The sequence below is a fragment of the Glycine max genome, chromosome 10 (genome assembly GCF_000004515.6).
Source record: "Glycine max cultivar Williams 82 chromosome 10, Glycine_max_v4.0, whole genome shotgun sequence".
In the NCBI taxonomy this organism is placed as follows: domain Eukaryota; kingdom Viridiplantae; phylum Streptophyta; class Magnoliopsida; order Fabales; family Fabaceae; genus Glycine; species Glycine max.
In genome coordinates this window covers 44,612,308-44,627,287 of record NC_038246.2, presented here as the reverse complement: position 1 = coordinate 44,627,287, position 14,980 = coordinate 44,612,308, and the positions used below count along the sequence as shown (strand labels likewise).

The following is a 14,980-nucleotide window of genomic DNA, read 5'->3' as shown; positions in this document are numbered from 1 at the left end:
TGAGTGATCAGGAAACAATGGTTGATTACTTCAACAGAATGCAGCTGTTGGTAAATTCAATGAAGACTTGTGGAGAATCATTGTCAGATCAAATGATTCTTGAAAAGATCTTGAGAACTTTGTCTCCTCGATTTGATCACATTGTGGTAGCAGTTGAAGAATCGAAGGATCTTGAAAGATTAAAGATTGAAGAACTACAAAATTCTCTTGAAGCCCATCAGCAGAGGTTGATTGAAATAGCAAATTCAAGGGATTTGAAACAAGCAATGCAGGCCCAATTTACCAAGAATGATGGAAACAAGAAGAAATGGAAGAAAGGAAAAGGCAGAAGGCACAAGGAACATTCTTATTCAGAGAAAGGATGGAAAAACAACATTCATTGAAAATGTGTTATATGTTCCTGGGATGAGATGCAATCTGATGAATGTAGGCCAACTGGTGGAAAAGGGATTCTTTGTGTCAATGAAGGATGGAATGTTGGAATTGTTTGATCCTAATCTGAAGCTAGTCTTGAGATCTCCACTCTCAAGAAATAGAACCTTTCAAGCCAACATTAAGGCAGCAGAAGTATAATGTTTAATGGCTACAGAGATCAACCAATTGAGTTGGCTTTGGCATCTCAGGTTTGGTCACTTGAATTTCAAAAGTTTGAATATGTTAGTAACTAATAATATGGTTATAGGTCTGCCAAAATTAAATGTACCAGAGAAGGTGTGTGATGTGTGTCTCATTGGCAAGCAACCAAGAAATTCCTTTAATTCCCATTTGCCAATGAGAGCTTCCAGTGTACTTGGTGTTGTGCATTCTGATGTGTGTGGTCCTTTTGAGGTACCATCATTGGGTGAGAACAAGTACTTCACATCATTTGTAGATGAGCACAGCAGAATGATGTGGTTATACTTGATCAAGGCAAAAGATGAGGTGTTCTCAGTTTTCCAGAAATTCAAGGCTTTGAAGGTTTTGAGGACAGATGGAGGTGGTGAATACACTTCCAAGGCATTCAACACCTATTGTGAGCAACATGGAATAATTCATGAGGTAATGAAACCTTATACACCACAACACAATGGCTTGGCAAAACGAAGAAATAGAACTATCCTTGACATGGCAATGAGCATGCTGAAGCAGAAGAAGCTACCTCATTCATTCTGGGGAGAAGTTGTGAGCACAACAACTTATCTGTTGAACAGATGTCCTACTAAGAGATTGAAAGAGAAAGTCCCAGAAGAGGTTTGGTCTAGAAGAAAGCCACTGGTTAGTCATCTCAGGATCTTTGGATCCCTATGCTACAAACACATTCCTGATGCCAAAAGGAGGAAATTGAAAGACAGAAGTGAACCAATGATACTGATAGGCTATCATGTTACTGGTGCCTATAGACTCTATAATCCACACAAGCAAAAGGTTGAAATCAGTAGAGATGTATACTTCAATGAGTCAGAGGCATGGGACTGGAGCAGACAAAGGTGGGAAATCAAACCAATGATATCAACAATTGAAGAATATCAGAATGAGGTTAGCACTATAAACGCAGAAATAAATACAGAGGCAGAATCACCACAAAATCAAAGGCCACAAAGAGAGATAAGGATGCCAACTAAATACTATGATTTTGAAATGGGAAGTGATATTGAGGTAATAGAAGAAGGAGAATTGGTTCACTTTGCATTACTAGAAGATGCAGAACCAATTAGTCATGACGAAGCATTACAAGATCAGGTTTGGAAGAACGCAATGCTAGAAGAGTTGAATGTTATTGAAAAGAATAACACTTAGGAGCTAGTTGACTTACCAAATAAGAAGAGAGCAATTGGTGTGAAATGGGTGTTCAAGTTGAAATTGAATCTCAATGGCACTGTTGCAAAGCATAAGGCAAGGCTTGTGGCAAGAGGCTTCCTTCAAAAACCTGGCATAGACTATTTTGAGGTTTATGCACTAGTGGCAAGAATCGAGATTGTTAGACTAGTAGTAGCAATGGCTAGCAACCACAATTGGGCACTGTTTTACATAGATGCAAAATCTACTTTTCTGAATGGTCCATTAGAGGAATCTGTTTTTGTGACTCAACCACCAGACTTTGTGAAAGAAGGAATGGAAGACAAAGTGTATAGGCTTAACAAGGCATTGTATGGCCTAAAGAAAGCTCCCAAGGCGTGGAATAGAAGGATTGACACATTCTTGATTCAAAGTGGATTCAAGAAATGTTCGGTTGAATATAGTGTTTATGTGAAGAAGGAGACAAGTGTGATTCTGATTTGCTTGTATGAAGATGATCTACTAGTAACAGGCAATGAATTAAAGGGTATTGAGTTCTTTAAGGCACAAATGATGCAGGAATTTGACATGACAAACCTTGGTACTCTAGCTTATTTGCTTGGGTTAGAATTTGTAACTACCTTAGAGGGAATTATGCTTCACTAGCAGAAGTATGCTAATGATGTATTGAAAAGATTTGATATGGCAGATTGCAATCTTGCAAATACTCCAGCAGAGGTTAATACAAAATTGGAAATAGCAGAAGAAGAAGAAGTAGTGGATCCAACCATGTATAAGCAACTAGTTGGCTCCTAGAAGTACCTATGTAACAATAGACCTAACCTCTCCTTTGTTGTTAGTTTAATCAGTAGGTTCATGAATAATCCATAGGAGTCTCATTTGACGGCTGCCAAAAGGATTTTGAGGTATGTGAAGGGAACATTGGAATATGGTGTTTTGTTTACTAGGAAGATAGACTAGGGAACAGTGAGTTTACTGGGGTATTCTGATTCAGATTGATGTGGAGACAAAACAGTTAGGAGAAGCACTACAGGGTACTTGTTCAAATTTTTAGGTGCTCCAGTTTCCTGGTGCTCTAAGAAGCAACCTGTGATGGCCTTGTCTTCCTGTGAGGTTGAATATATAACAAGCTCATATGCTACTTGCCAAACTATTTGGCTAGATTCATTGTTAGATGAATTGAAGTTTGAAGCAAAGAAACCTATTAAAATTCCTACTTGATGACAAGTCAGCTATTAATTTAGCTAAAAATCCAGTCTCACATAGGAGAAGTAAGCACATAGAAATCAGATTCAATTTTCTAAGGGAGCATGTGAATAATGGAAAGCTTGAAATGACATAGTGTTCAACGGAAATTCAGCTAGCTGACATACTAACTACGACAATTAGGTCTGACAGATTTGTAAAGCTCAGAATAAAGTTGAGAGTTATATCTTGTAATGATTTAGATTAAGGGAAATTTAAGTTTAATCCAAATATAAGTAAGGCTATTATCAACAATAGTTGGTTAGAGTATTATTAGTTTTATACTGGTTTCTATTTTCTATTATAATAATTTTTTTATAAAAGTACTATATAAAGATATAGATGTATAAGTGCTTAATAAGAAAATACATACAAAATTTCATTGAAATATATTTTCTGTTCATATCTGTATATAAGTGTGAAATGATTTATTTTCCAATATATCGTACTTTGAGTTTAATTTATATATATAATAACATCAATCAATATATAAATTAAATTCAAGTACAAAACCTTTGAACCCTAGCTAACTAACTTCATGAACCCTAAGTGCGGATCAAATTGGAGTAGTAGGTGCATGTTCTAGAGGCACGTGACACGTTCAAAAAAGTCACACAAAAGCAGCCTTTACTACGTCGTTTGCAATCTTATTACTACTATGGCAACCTAACACCATAGAGATTGATCTGAACATCTTCCACATCCCTTTGCAGCTGCTTCTCTTCTCCTTCACAGCAGCCACCTCTTCTTTTCCATTTTCCGGCGCAGCCGGAATCATCATCGTCGCCGTGGGTCCCCTCCGGCGGCGGCTTTGCCTATTTCTAATGTCTTTGAGTTCCATCTCAGTGGTGATGGACAACTTTGACATCCCAAACATGAACAAAAACCATCTTGACTTTGTGGGACTCCTCACCAGTGACACCTTCCCAACCGATGATGAGTAGTCACTGGCTGCAAAACTACTCTTTGAACCCTTTGAACTGCGTTTTGTAATACCCTTTTGGACATTGATATTGCTCTGATCACCACGTGGAGGATTAATATCTTTGAAGGGGATGAGTTTGCCGCAGAAGATTATATTCTCTGCGGTTGCATAATTGGTTGATGATGCGGTGAATTCTTCACTGAAGAACTCGAACAAATTATCGTCGTCATCGTCAACAAAGTTTTTTCCATCTTCTTTGGAGAAATCACCACCCCATCTAGCTGAAATTGAGGCGCCACTGTAAATTGGAAGGTCAGAAAGAGATAGAGTTTCTTCTTCTTCGTATGGATCTACCTCATGCTGCAGTAGAGTGCTTTCTTCATTTACTGCTTCTTCTTGATCTGATGAGTGAAATAATTCTTTAGTCGCCATTGATAGCAATAAGAAAGAAACAAAAGGGAATAATTAATATACGAACACACAAGATCGAGTGTGAAGAATATTTTTTTTTCTCTTATAAGGTTTTGCTGCTTATGGGGGTGTCTTGATCTGTTCAATAATATTCCCAGTATATATGGAAGAGAAATAGAGAGAGAAAGACAGAAGTACTTGAAGCTAGCTGTGTTGATAAAGTCGATACCTGCATCTAGATGAAAAAGAATAAATAAATAACAAGGTATAGTCGAATTTAACAGTATGATTAACCAACCATCTAGAAGGAGCAGGCGCCAAAGGCTAAAAAAGGAGGTCATATAATATAATATTCATAATTCAAAGTACTTCTAGATGAAACTATACTTATGCATGGAGATATAACAATTCTCTCGTTCTAGAAAGTGTTACTATTATATTACTAGTTTAAATGGAGGCTGCTTAGGTTGTGTCCACATGTCTGAGCTAAGTTTGTGTTTGGCTTCTTGTCTGGAAGTCAAAACCAAAGGTCCCATTAGAGGCACTTAATTTATTTATATGCTGTTTGGCACAGTTGACGTATGTGGAGCCGGCATGTTCAGCAAAGTTAGCTTGCTTCTAGTTCTACTCTTCTGCCTTTTTTGCCTCCACTACTTATTGTTGGTGCATTGATATTGACTTGCTTTTTGTTTTTTGTTATTTTGTGGAGACAAATGAGGACACAAGACTGGTTTTTCATCCAGGACTTGTTACCTACGCAACTAGATTTATTGATATATATATATATATATATATATATATATATATATATATATATATATATATATGTGTGTGTGTGTGTGTGGCCTGAGTATTATTTACCATTTGAAACTTGAGCAACACAAGAGTTGCTATATAAATAATTTCATTAACAGTTTTTTTATCAGTAATTTCAGAGAGTTGTTTGTTTTTCTAGTGCAATAATTAAGAGTGCTAGATTAAAGTATTAAGTTTCGGTTGTTGCTAAAGAAAAATGTGAAACAATTCATATTGATGATACCTATGCGACCAGATTTCTATTGATACATGGCCTTAAATATATTCACAATTTGAAACTTGAGCAAAACATGGTAAAGATCGAGTTGCGATATAATTTCATAAACAAATTTGAGAGCGTTGTTTGCTTTCCGAAGCTAGTGTATTATTACTTAATAATTTACATACACTCAACTTAATCGGGCAGGATTGAGTAGTGTATATATATATATATATATATATATATATATATATATATATATATATATATATATATATATATATATAATTTTGTTAAGAAGAACTAGTTAATTCATACAGTACGTATACAAATATGCTCTTTCAGAATCTAATTTTTTATATAAATTTGTTCAAACTCTGCTAAACAGCGAAATGATCTTTTTAGAACGTTCCTAAGTCAAAGGACTTGAATGGTCTTTTTAATACGAGATAGTGTGTTGTGACCTGTGAGTTGATTTTGAGCAGTGATGAATTTGAAATATATAAAATTTACTTCAAGTTTTGACTTTTTTATGGTGAAATTATTTTCATGCAATTTTCATCTCAGTTGAGATTACGTTCCTTTTTAACCTGGAGTTACTTCAAAAAAAAAAAAAACTGGTGCAATATTTATTAGAGAAATTAGTTCTCTTCAGTATAACATTTAAACCATAATAGCTAATTAAGGAGAAGTGCAACTTAATTATAGTCAATTCTCTTTAAATGACTTCAGATTTTTATTTTTTATTAGTAAATAATTTTTCAAATATTTAAGAAAACTATAAATGAGTTTAATGTATATGATGTGCAAATCAGTTTTATAGTATCATCTAATCACATATTATAATTTGAATTACTTTAAAATAATTATTTTAAAAATCAACAAATTTATTATAAATAATAAGTTATGATTAAATAACTTACAGAACTTTTTCATTCATTTTTTCTGGTTGTTATATATACAAAACCAAATGGAGTACATAACAAGTATTATATAAAAAAAATTAAGCAATATTTTTTAAAATAATATTAATAATAAAATATAAGTTAAAATATATAAATTATAAACAGGTAAGACTTTTCAATTTAAAATTTTAAAATTACTTCATTTTGATTCATGAAATAGTATTCTAACTTTTAAATATGTTTTTAGTTCCTGTAATTAATTATCTTTTTACTTTTTTGTTCTTAAAAAATTGTTTTAATCTTTTACAAAATTATTTTTGTTTTATTTTTTTTATTAAAATAATTTAAATATTTTTTCACTATTTAAAGTGCTATTTAAATCTCTTTAAAAACAAAAAAAAAAGTATAAAAATTAAAACTATTTTTTTTCACAAGGATGAAAAGCAAAGTTAAATTGTCAGAACTAAAAATATGTATTTAAGCCTTATTTTAATAATGATACTGAGAAATTATTGTGTTACCCAATGGTCAATGCTGATTAAAAGAGCTAAGAGGGTGTTTGGTTTGCCTGTTTTCTGTTTTCATTTTCACTGAAAATAGAAAATGGTGATGAAAATGTGTTTGATTAGATTTTTGAAAATATTTTCAGTGAAAATGAAAATAAAAAACAATCAGAAAATGAAAACAATAAAATTTTATTTTCAGTGTTTTCAGTTGAAAACAGGAATCTCATTTTAAGTAAAATGAAAATAAGATGACAATGAATGTAATTTTAAGCAAATTTAAAAATACAAAAAAGACAAGAAGTCAATATATCATAAATTTTCAATGTTTTTATTTCCTAAAATCAAAAAATAAGAAATCAAATTAAACATATCTTTAGAATTCTAATATTTTAAAAATGAAAACAATTTTTAAAAAATGAAAACAAAAAATGAAAATGGAAACCAAATACACTAAGTATCTTTTGTTTTTTTTCAGTGTAACATTTTGTTTCCGAATTGAAAAGAATAGATTTTGGTGTGAGACTCACCATTTTTTTTTCTTTCCTCTCTAATTTTTCTCGTATACAAAATTAAATGAGGAAAGTATCCTTTCTTTTTCCATTACTAAAACCAAACATCAAACCTTACTTAAGATAAATTAAATTCCTTCTTACTTTATCACATGACCTAACAAGCATTTATTAATGCATGTGTTATAAAACTAACTTCAACGAATTTACGAGATATTTGTTGTTTATGGCTAAAACTTGTTAGCTTAACTCAGTTACTGCCAAACTTATGTTTGAGTTACTCGTGTTATTTCTTTCTATCGATTGTTAAATTAAGTTACAATATACTAAGAAAAGTGATTTTTTTTAACTAGTTATGTTAAAATTATTTATATTTTTCTAATATACACCTATTTATAATCAACTAAAACAGACTTATAAATCTGAGTGGGGCAGGAACTGATGAAGGGACTATGATCTTTTCCGGAAAAATACTATCAGTTAGCGAGAAAGACACAAATAATTTGTAGAGCTCATGGTAATTCTTAGCTTCATATTTTAGCAATTTAGTCAAAATACTAATTTTTTTTGTCCAGCTAGGCTGTGTTGGAAAATCAAATGCTAAGGTATAGTCTCTGTTTGCCTAAGAGTCCAACAGAACGCAACCAACATTTGCGCAAAAGTGGCACTTAAGAGATGCTTTAGACTTAATTTTTACATCAGAACGCGAGAACCTTTCGATTGAACATGATTTGAACGTCTTTCCAAATACACATATAGATATCTAAATTCCCAATGGAATCTATTAGACATACCCATGAGGATGAAAAGTGGAATTTCCATTCTTGACAAACTTGTGTTATATATTTTATATGCATATTTTACTTTTTTTTTTTTTAAATTCCTTCTTATCAAACATTCTACAAAAATTTCTTACTTTTCATTCATCTTCTTCCTTTTCTTTCACTTTCTTTCTTAAACCAAAAATACTCTTTCTTTATTAAGGATAATTCAGGAAATAATAATATTATTAATATAGAATTTAAAAATAACAACTAAATAGAAATAAAAAAATTTCCTTGAAAATGACTTGCAGCCAAAAAAAACCTTGAAAATGACAGATAAAGGAAACAGAAGTAACGGAAATATTACTTTTAATTTATAACTAATAGGAAGATACACGTCGGTTTCGTTTACAAATTATAAACGCGTTAATGTTCCATTTATTTTTATTTTTTTTACAAGCGCGTTAAAGAAACAATAAATGAATTTATAGTTTCTTACTTTGACGTTTACTTTAATGGAGTTTGTTTTTTCAATCCATCGTCCATGTGCGACTTGTGTATTTGACCAAATTTAGCCCACTATTATTTCATTGCGTGTAATGCAACTCACGACGCAAACGTAAAATATATTTAATTACAAAATGGGATTTAGAACTAAATTAGACCTAGCCGCCTAGGTATGATTGCTCGAGCAATGTTTCTTTTAAAAATAAAAAATTAATTCTTAAAAATAAAATAGAGATTAAAATAGTAATTAAATCTAAATATAATTTAAAATGTTGACATTGTACACATAAAAAATATACATGATGATAACGTATTTGAATTTGAAAATCTTATATCTTTATGGCATTTAAATAGATCTGATATTTCTTTTTGACTGAAAGATAAATCTGGTATTATCATCTTTTATCTTTTATTATTACTAATATTTAAACTGATATTTAAATTAAATAGGGTTTTAGCTTATAACTGACAACCCTAATTCGTATGTTTCTATCTTGTGCCGCCAGAGGAGACAACACAACAAGCAATCGGCGTCAGAATGGGGTTTCAATTGGCGCCACGTAAGCAGAATAATAGGGATACAACTGGAATTAAAATTATAAAACGCGAAAAAGTGAGGATATTTCCGTCAACGCAAACAAACGAGTTCTAGTATATAAACCCTCTAAACCCCTTAGTCAAGCAATTTTCTCTGCTACACTACACTCCTCCTCTTCTCACGGCCAGGGTTTTAGGGCAGCTTCTTTCTTTGAGGTTAACTCTCGCTCAATTTTTTTTCTAGCTACTGATGTTCTTATCCTAGCTTCGTAGATTTGTTAAATTTTCTCTACTTGGCCATGGCGGATACTTTATTCCTCGTTTGTTTTTTAATTATTAAATTGTCAGATTTTTATATTTAATTTTGTTTGTAATTTATTTGTGCCTGTTAAATCGAATTTAGGATTGGAGGAATTGGTAGTTTCTTTTGGTTATTGTTGTATAAACATATGCACCTGAATGTTGTGATGATTTTTGTTTTGAATCATATACTTCGTATCGTTTTGAAGGTTATACAGTTTTTACCAAACCTGCTTTAACATGTGTCGTCTGCCATGTTTGATCTTTCTTGTTTTTGATCTGTCAGCTCCCTGATGCTTTGGTTATATTTGTCGTCTAATTTTCATTGAGTGTCAGGGTTTATGTTTTCTCGGGGAAGGGTGTGCTGTTTTGTTGATTTTGTTTTGTTCTTGGATGATTGATTTTTGTGTTAAAAAAGGGCAGATTAAGTTACAGTAATAATGGGTAAGGAAAAGGTTCACATTAACATCGTGGTCCTTGGCCATGTCGACTCTGGGAAATCAACCACCACAAAACTAATAAATTACAAAATGGGATTTAGAATAAATAAATGGTTGAGATTTTTTATTTATTAGTAATTTAACCCAGTATGAGACTATTTACAAAATGAGTATTTTTTTAAATATACATTAAAGTTTTTATGCACTTAAATAGATAAGGTTTAAGGATTAAGCTTTTTTTTGGACTGCAATCCACAATGATTAAACTTGATATGGGACAAAATTAAAGTTTAGTATATTTTATGTACAAAGAGATTAAAATTTAAGGATCTACTGATTTAAGATGTTTACTATAAAAGAGACGAGATGACAATTTAAAAAACTAAATAGAATGACTAATTTTAAAACACAGTATGACATAACATAATATAAAACATTCACAAAAAACAACATAATATAAAACTTATCTGAATTGTCGTGAACATATAACAAATTTAAATTAGTGTGTTGAATATTTTAAATTGTAAAGTTCCATTAAAAAAGGGAAAATAACTATTTTTAATTGAAAAATTATCAATTTTTAGGGGAAAAATGATCTAATTAGTACTTGGGGTGAAATAGCATTTTCCTAATCGTAGCCAAGTTGTGTATTCATTTTAAAAAAACATACATTTAGTTATAAGATTATACATTTTAGTGCACAAAATTACAGGCCACATGCAAGTAATATGTTCAACTTCGTAAATGAAAAGTAACCAAGTAATTTTTTGGCCTGTATGTTTGTTTTCAGTTTTGGGGGACAAATAAAGTTTGTGCCACAAAGCACAGCAAAGTTGTTCTGTTTTAAGATTAAATAAGCGAGACACGAAAAAAAGTTTAAGCATAATCAATAAAATAAATTGACTCAGAATAAATTGGAAGAGGCATTGTTAGCTAAGCATGGAACTTCACTTTCTACGTCTTTATATTTTTTTGAATTTGCTACTAGCTTTATTGCTACTGCGGTAACAGCAGATTCTGCTTGTATTGTTTTTCCTAGAGGCTTCTAAGTCTTTATATTCACCAAAAAAAATAAAAATTGGAAGAGGCATTGTGTTACGATGTTGTTCCGCATTTAGTGACTTGAATTAACTTTGCCAAATTAGAAGGTCAGTAATATTTCTAACGTGTTTTTTATGATTAACTTCTATTTTTTCAAAAGTTAATACTCACTTTAAAAAATAAATTATTTGAGACAAATATATGAATTATTTTAAAATAATAAAAAAACATTTGTTAATTCTTGTAATTCTTTATTATTTTGTGGTGACAAACACAAAGAAGGAAGACTTGATTTGTCGTCTATGACTTGCCGTGCAAGGTTAGCTATGTATTATTTGTAACATTCTATGACTTGCTACACAAGGTTAGATGTTTGTTTATAAACCCTCTAATCCCTTAAGCACTTTTCCCTGCTACACTCCTTCTCTTCTCGCGGCTTCTTTCTCCAAGGTTATCTTTCCCTCTAAATTTTCTTGTTATTGATGGATTATTATCGATTCACAGACTTGTTAACGCTGTTAATTAGTTTATCTATTTGACTATGGTGTATAATCAATTCCTCTTTTGTGTTTAATTATTTGATGTTTGTTGGGATTTATGTGCCTGTTAAATCGAATTTATGAATCTAGATAGTGTGAAAATCGTGTAAATTTGAATCAGTAGTTTCTTTGGTTATTGTTGTATATATTTTTATTTCACTGAGTGCTTGGGGTCTTATGTGTTGGTGTGGATAAACATACGTGCATTCTATTGTTTTGTATCATATCCGGAAACAGCCTCTTTGCATATGCAAGGGTAAGGCTGCGTACAACATCCCTCCCTCATACCTTCGCATAGCGAAGAGCCTCTGGGCAATGGGGTACGAAGTTTTTTATACTTTGTATTATTTTGAAGCTTATACGGTTATATAGTTTTTAGTTTTTACTCAATCTGCTATAACATGTTGTGTCTACTTTGTTTGATCTATCTTGCCGATTTGAAGATTTGTCAGCTCTGTGGTGTTGTTGGTATATGGTTCATTTGATTTTTCTTCTTTTTGAGTGTCGAGGTTATGTTTAGGGTAGAGGTGTTGTAAGCTCTGTGATGTTGTTTGATCTATATTAGATTATTGATTTCTGCTTTTCACTGGCAGATTTTTCTTGCTCTAAGTTCGAGTACTAATTGTTAGATCTTTTTTTTTACCGAGTCTGAGGTGTTACGTGGTTCTGTGGATAAACATATGCATATGGATGTTGTGATGCTATTTTTGTTTTGAATCATATACTTAGGATTGTTTTGAAGGTTATACAGTTTTTTACTAAACCTGCTTTAACATGTGTAGCCTGCTATGTTTGATCGTTCTTGTTTTTGATTTGTCAGTTCCGTGATGCTTTGGGTATATTTGTCATTTAATTTTCATTGAGTGTCAGGGTTTATCCATTTTCGGGGAAGTGTGTGGTGTTTTGTTGATTTTGTTTTGTTCTTAGATGATTGATTTTTGTGTTTAAAAATGGCAGATTAAGTTTCAGTAGTAATGGGTAAGGAAAAGGTTCACATTAACATCGTGGTCATTGGCCATGTCGACTCTGGGAAGTCAACCACCACCGGTCACCTTATCTACAAGCTCGGAGGTATTGACAAGCGTGTCATCGAGAGATTCGAGAAGGAAGCTGCTGAGATGAATAAGAGGTCTTTCAAGTATGCCTGGGTGCTTGACAAGCTCAAGGCTGAGCGTGAAAGAGGAATCACCATTGATATTGCTCTGTGGAAGTTTGAGACCACAAAGTACTACTGCACAGTCATTGATGCCCCTGGACATAGGGATTTCATCAAGAACATGATTACTGGAACATCCCAAGCTGACTGTGCTGTTCTTATTATTGATTCCACCACTGGTGGTTTTGAAGCTGGTATTTCCAAGGATGGACAGACTCGTGAGCATGCTCTCCTTGCATTCACTCTTGGTGTGAGGCAGATGATTTGCTGCTGCAACAAGGTATCTGACTTTTAGATCCTTATCTCCCTGCACTTGAAAGTCACATTTAGTGCTTGTTTGAATGAGTGTATGCAAAGTTGATTTTGGATAAAATTGATTTTGAAGTGATGTGATTTATATTTGGATGTCATGTTAGGAGTAAACTTAGAAGTATAAATTTTTTTGATCAAATACAAAAACTACTCAAAGTTGTTTCAACTTAGAATCAATTCTCCAACATGAAACCAAACACGCTCTTGGTTATTATTGATTGTTTTTTAGTTAATTTACTCAAGTTCTCGTTTCTGGCTCACTTGAATAGATGGATGCCACTACACCTAAGTACTCCAAGGCAAGGTACGATGAAATTGTCAAGGAAGTTTCTTCCTACATGAAGAAGGTCGGATACAACCCTGACAAAATTCCTTTTGTTCCCATCTCTGGTTTTGAGGGAGATAACATGATTGAGAGGTCTACAAACCTTGACTGGTACAAGGGTCCAACCCTTCTTGAGGCCCTTGATCAGATCAATGAGCCCAAGAGGCCATCGGACAAGCCTCTCCGATTGCCCCTTCAGGATGTCTACAAGATTGGTGGGATAGGAACTGTGCCTGTTGGACGGGTTGAAACCGGTGTCTTGAAACCTGGAATGGTGGTTACCTTTGCACCAACTGGACTAACAACTGAAGTTAAGTCTGTGGAGATGCACCATGAAACTCTCACTGAGGCCCATCCTGGTGACAATGTGGGATTCAATGTTAAGAATGTTGCTGTCAAGGATCTCAAGCGTGGTTTTGTTGCGTCTAACTCTAAGGATGACCCTGCCAAGGAGGCTGCTAACTTCACATCCCAAGTTATCATCATGAACCACCCTGGACAGATTGGAAATGGCTATGCACCTGTTCTTGATTGCCACACCTCCCACATTGCCGTCAAGTTTGCTGAACTCTTGACCAAGATTGACAGGCGATCTGGTAAGGAACTTGAGAAGGAGCCCAAATTCCTGAAGAATGGTGATGCTGGTTTGGTCAAGATGATTCCCACCAAGCCCATGGTGGTTGAAACCTTCTCCGAGTATCCTCCACTTGGTCGTTTTGCTGTGAGAGACATGCGTCAAACTGTGGCTGTGGGAGTCATCAAGAGCGTCGAGAAGAAGGACCCTACTGGAGCTAAGGTCACCAAGGCTGCACAGAAGAAGGCCAAATGAATTGTGCTGGATGGTTTATCAAGGAAACTCTATTATTATGACTACAATAAATGGTTTCTTGTTCGTAGTACTTCATTTTTTCGTGTAGGGAACTTGTTTATCAGATTTTGTGTCAGGTTTGCTCCGTCATCTCGCAACTTTTGTTCCCAGAACTGGGTTCTTGATCGACGGTGGCAAGGCTATTTCTTTTTCATTGTTATGCTTTGTTTCTATTACAATGTGTCTCTGTAAGAACAATAAGCTGCATAGTACTAGTCCTATGCTGCAGGTTTGGCTTTTGAATTTCAAGTCTATATTGTGTTGTTATAATTATTCTTATTTTAAATCTTTTGTGGGTCATTCATGTGGCGGTGAAAGATATTCTGGAGCCAGAATGTTGGAAGCATTTCAAATGTGATTGGTGAGATCTTTAAAGCTTACCGTGTTTGCTTCTGGATCATAACTCAAAACCTGCAACAAAATATGAAGTTATATGGACTAGCCCTTACTTTGTTTGTGAGAATGTGAAGCATGTCAACCAAACATGCTATACGGATCATTTGGTAATTTATATGGTACCAAGACAGATGTATAAAAAGAGCCCTTATTCAGGTTCCCTAATTCTAAAGGCCTAGTTTGCTCTATATTGCTAAAGCACTTTATGTTTACTTAATTTCGGCAAGGAAAAAAATTGTCATGGTGGATAATTTTGATAAAAATAAATTTAAATCTCGAGATTTTTAGTCGAGGAGAAAAGAAGTAAACATTTTTATCATTTTTAAGTGTAATAAAGTGAAAGTTGAAGTGTCAAAGTTTATAAAGATTTATTTGTGTTTAGATTCGCATATAATTAATTTTTAAGCAATTGAGGGGTAGAAGAGAAGAGAAAAGAAAAGAAGAAAAATAAAAGATAAATTCATAATATAAATATGTTGAAAATTAGTATGTTAAAATTAATT

At 33.1% G+C, this 14,980-nt stretch overlaps 2 protein-coding genes across 4 annotated transcripts; one reads left to right on the top strand and one right to left on the bottom strand.

The window, feature by feature from the left end:
* Positions 1-3,390: 3,390 nt before the first annotated feature.
* On the bottom strand, positions 3,391-4,833 carry LOC102662800 (uncharacterized). Of its 2 annotated transcripts, none has more exons than XM_014763316.3 (2): positions 4,656-4,833; positions 3,391-4,347 (listed from the first exon to the last, which is right to left on the bottom strand). In XM_014763316.3, the coding sequence occupies exons 1-2, from the start codon at positions 4,696-4,698 to the stop codon at positions 3,632-3,634; spliced, it is 759 nt and encodes a 252-aa protein (XP_014618802.1). In that variant the 5' UTR covers positions 4,699-4,833; the 3' UTR covers positions 3,391-3,631. The 2 variants fall into 2 exon arrangements, with proteins under 2 accessions (XP_014618802.1, XP_006590196.1); XM_006590133.4 differs by lacking the exon at positions 4,656-4,833 and adding an exon at positions 4,556-4,639.
* Positions 4,834-9,181: 4,348 nt separating this feature from the next.
* On the top strand, positions 9,182-14,348 carry LOC100776330 (elongation factor 1-alpha-like). Of its 2 annotated transcripts, none has more exons than XM_006589376.4 (3): positions 9,182-9,316; positions 12,378-12,856; positions 13,158-14,348. In XM_006589376.4, the coding sequence occupies exons 2-3, from the start codon at positions 12,395-12,397 to the stop codon at positions 14,040-14,042; spliced, it is 1,347 nt and encodes a 448-aa protein (XP_006589439.1). In that variant the 5' UTR covers positions 9,182-9,316; positions 12,378-12,394; the 3' UTR covers positions 14,043-14,348. The 2 variants fall into 2 exon arrangements, with proteins under 2 accessions (XP_006589439.1, XP_003536362.1); XM_003536314.5 differs by lacking the exon at positions 9,182-9,316 and adding an exon at positions 11,137-11,331.
* The last annotated feature ends 632 nt before the right edge of the window (positions 14,349-14,980 follow it).

Bases quoted from the DNA above. Each gene is read 5' to 3' on its own strand.
- LOC100776330 (XM_006589376.4), top strand. From the start codon at position 12,395: ATGGGTAAGGAAAAGGTTCACATTAACATCGTGGTCATTGGCCATGTC. The intron at 12,857-13,157 runs GTATCTGACTTT...TCACTTGAATAG, and splicing joins TGATTTGCTGCTGCAACAAG to ATGGATGCCACTACACCTAA.
- LOC102662800 (XM_014763316.3), bottom strand. From the start codon at position 4,698: ATGACCTCCTTTTTTAGCCTTTGGCGCCTGCTCCTTCTAGATG. The intron at 4,348-4,655 runs GTTGGTTAATCA...TTCACTCATCAG, and splicing joins GCGCCTGCTCCTTCTAGATG to ATCAAGAAGAAGCAGTAAAT.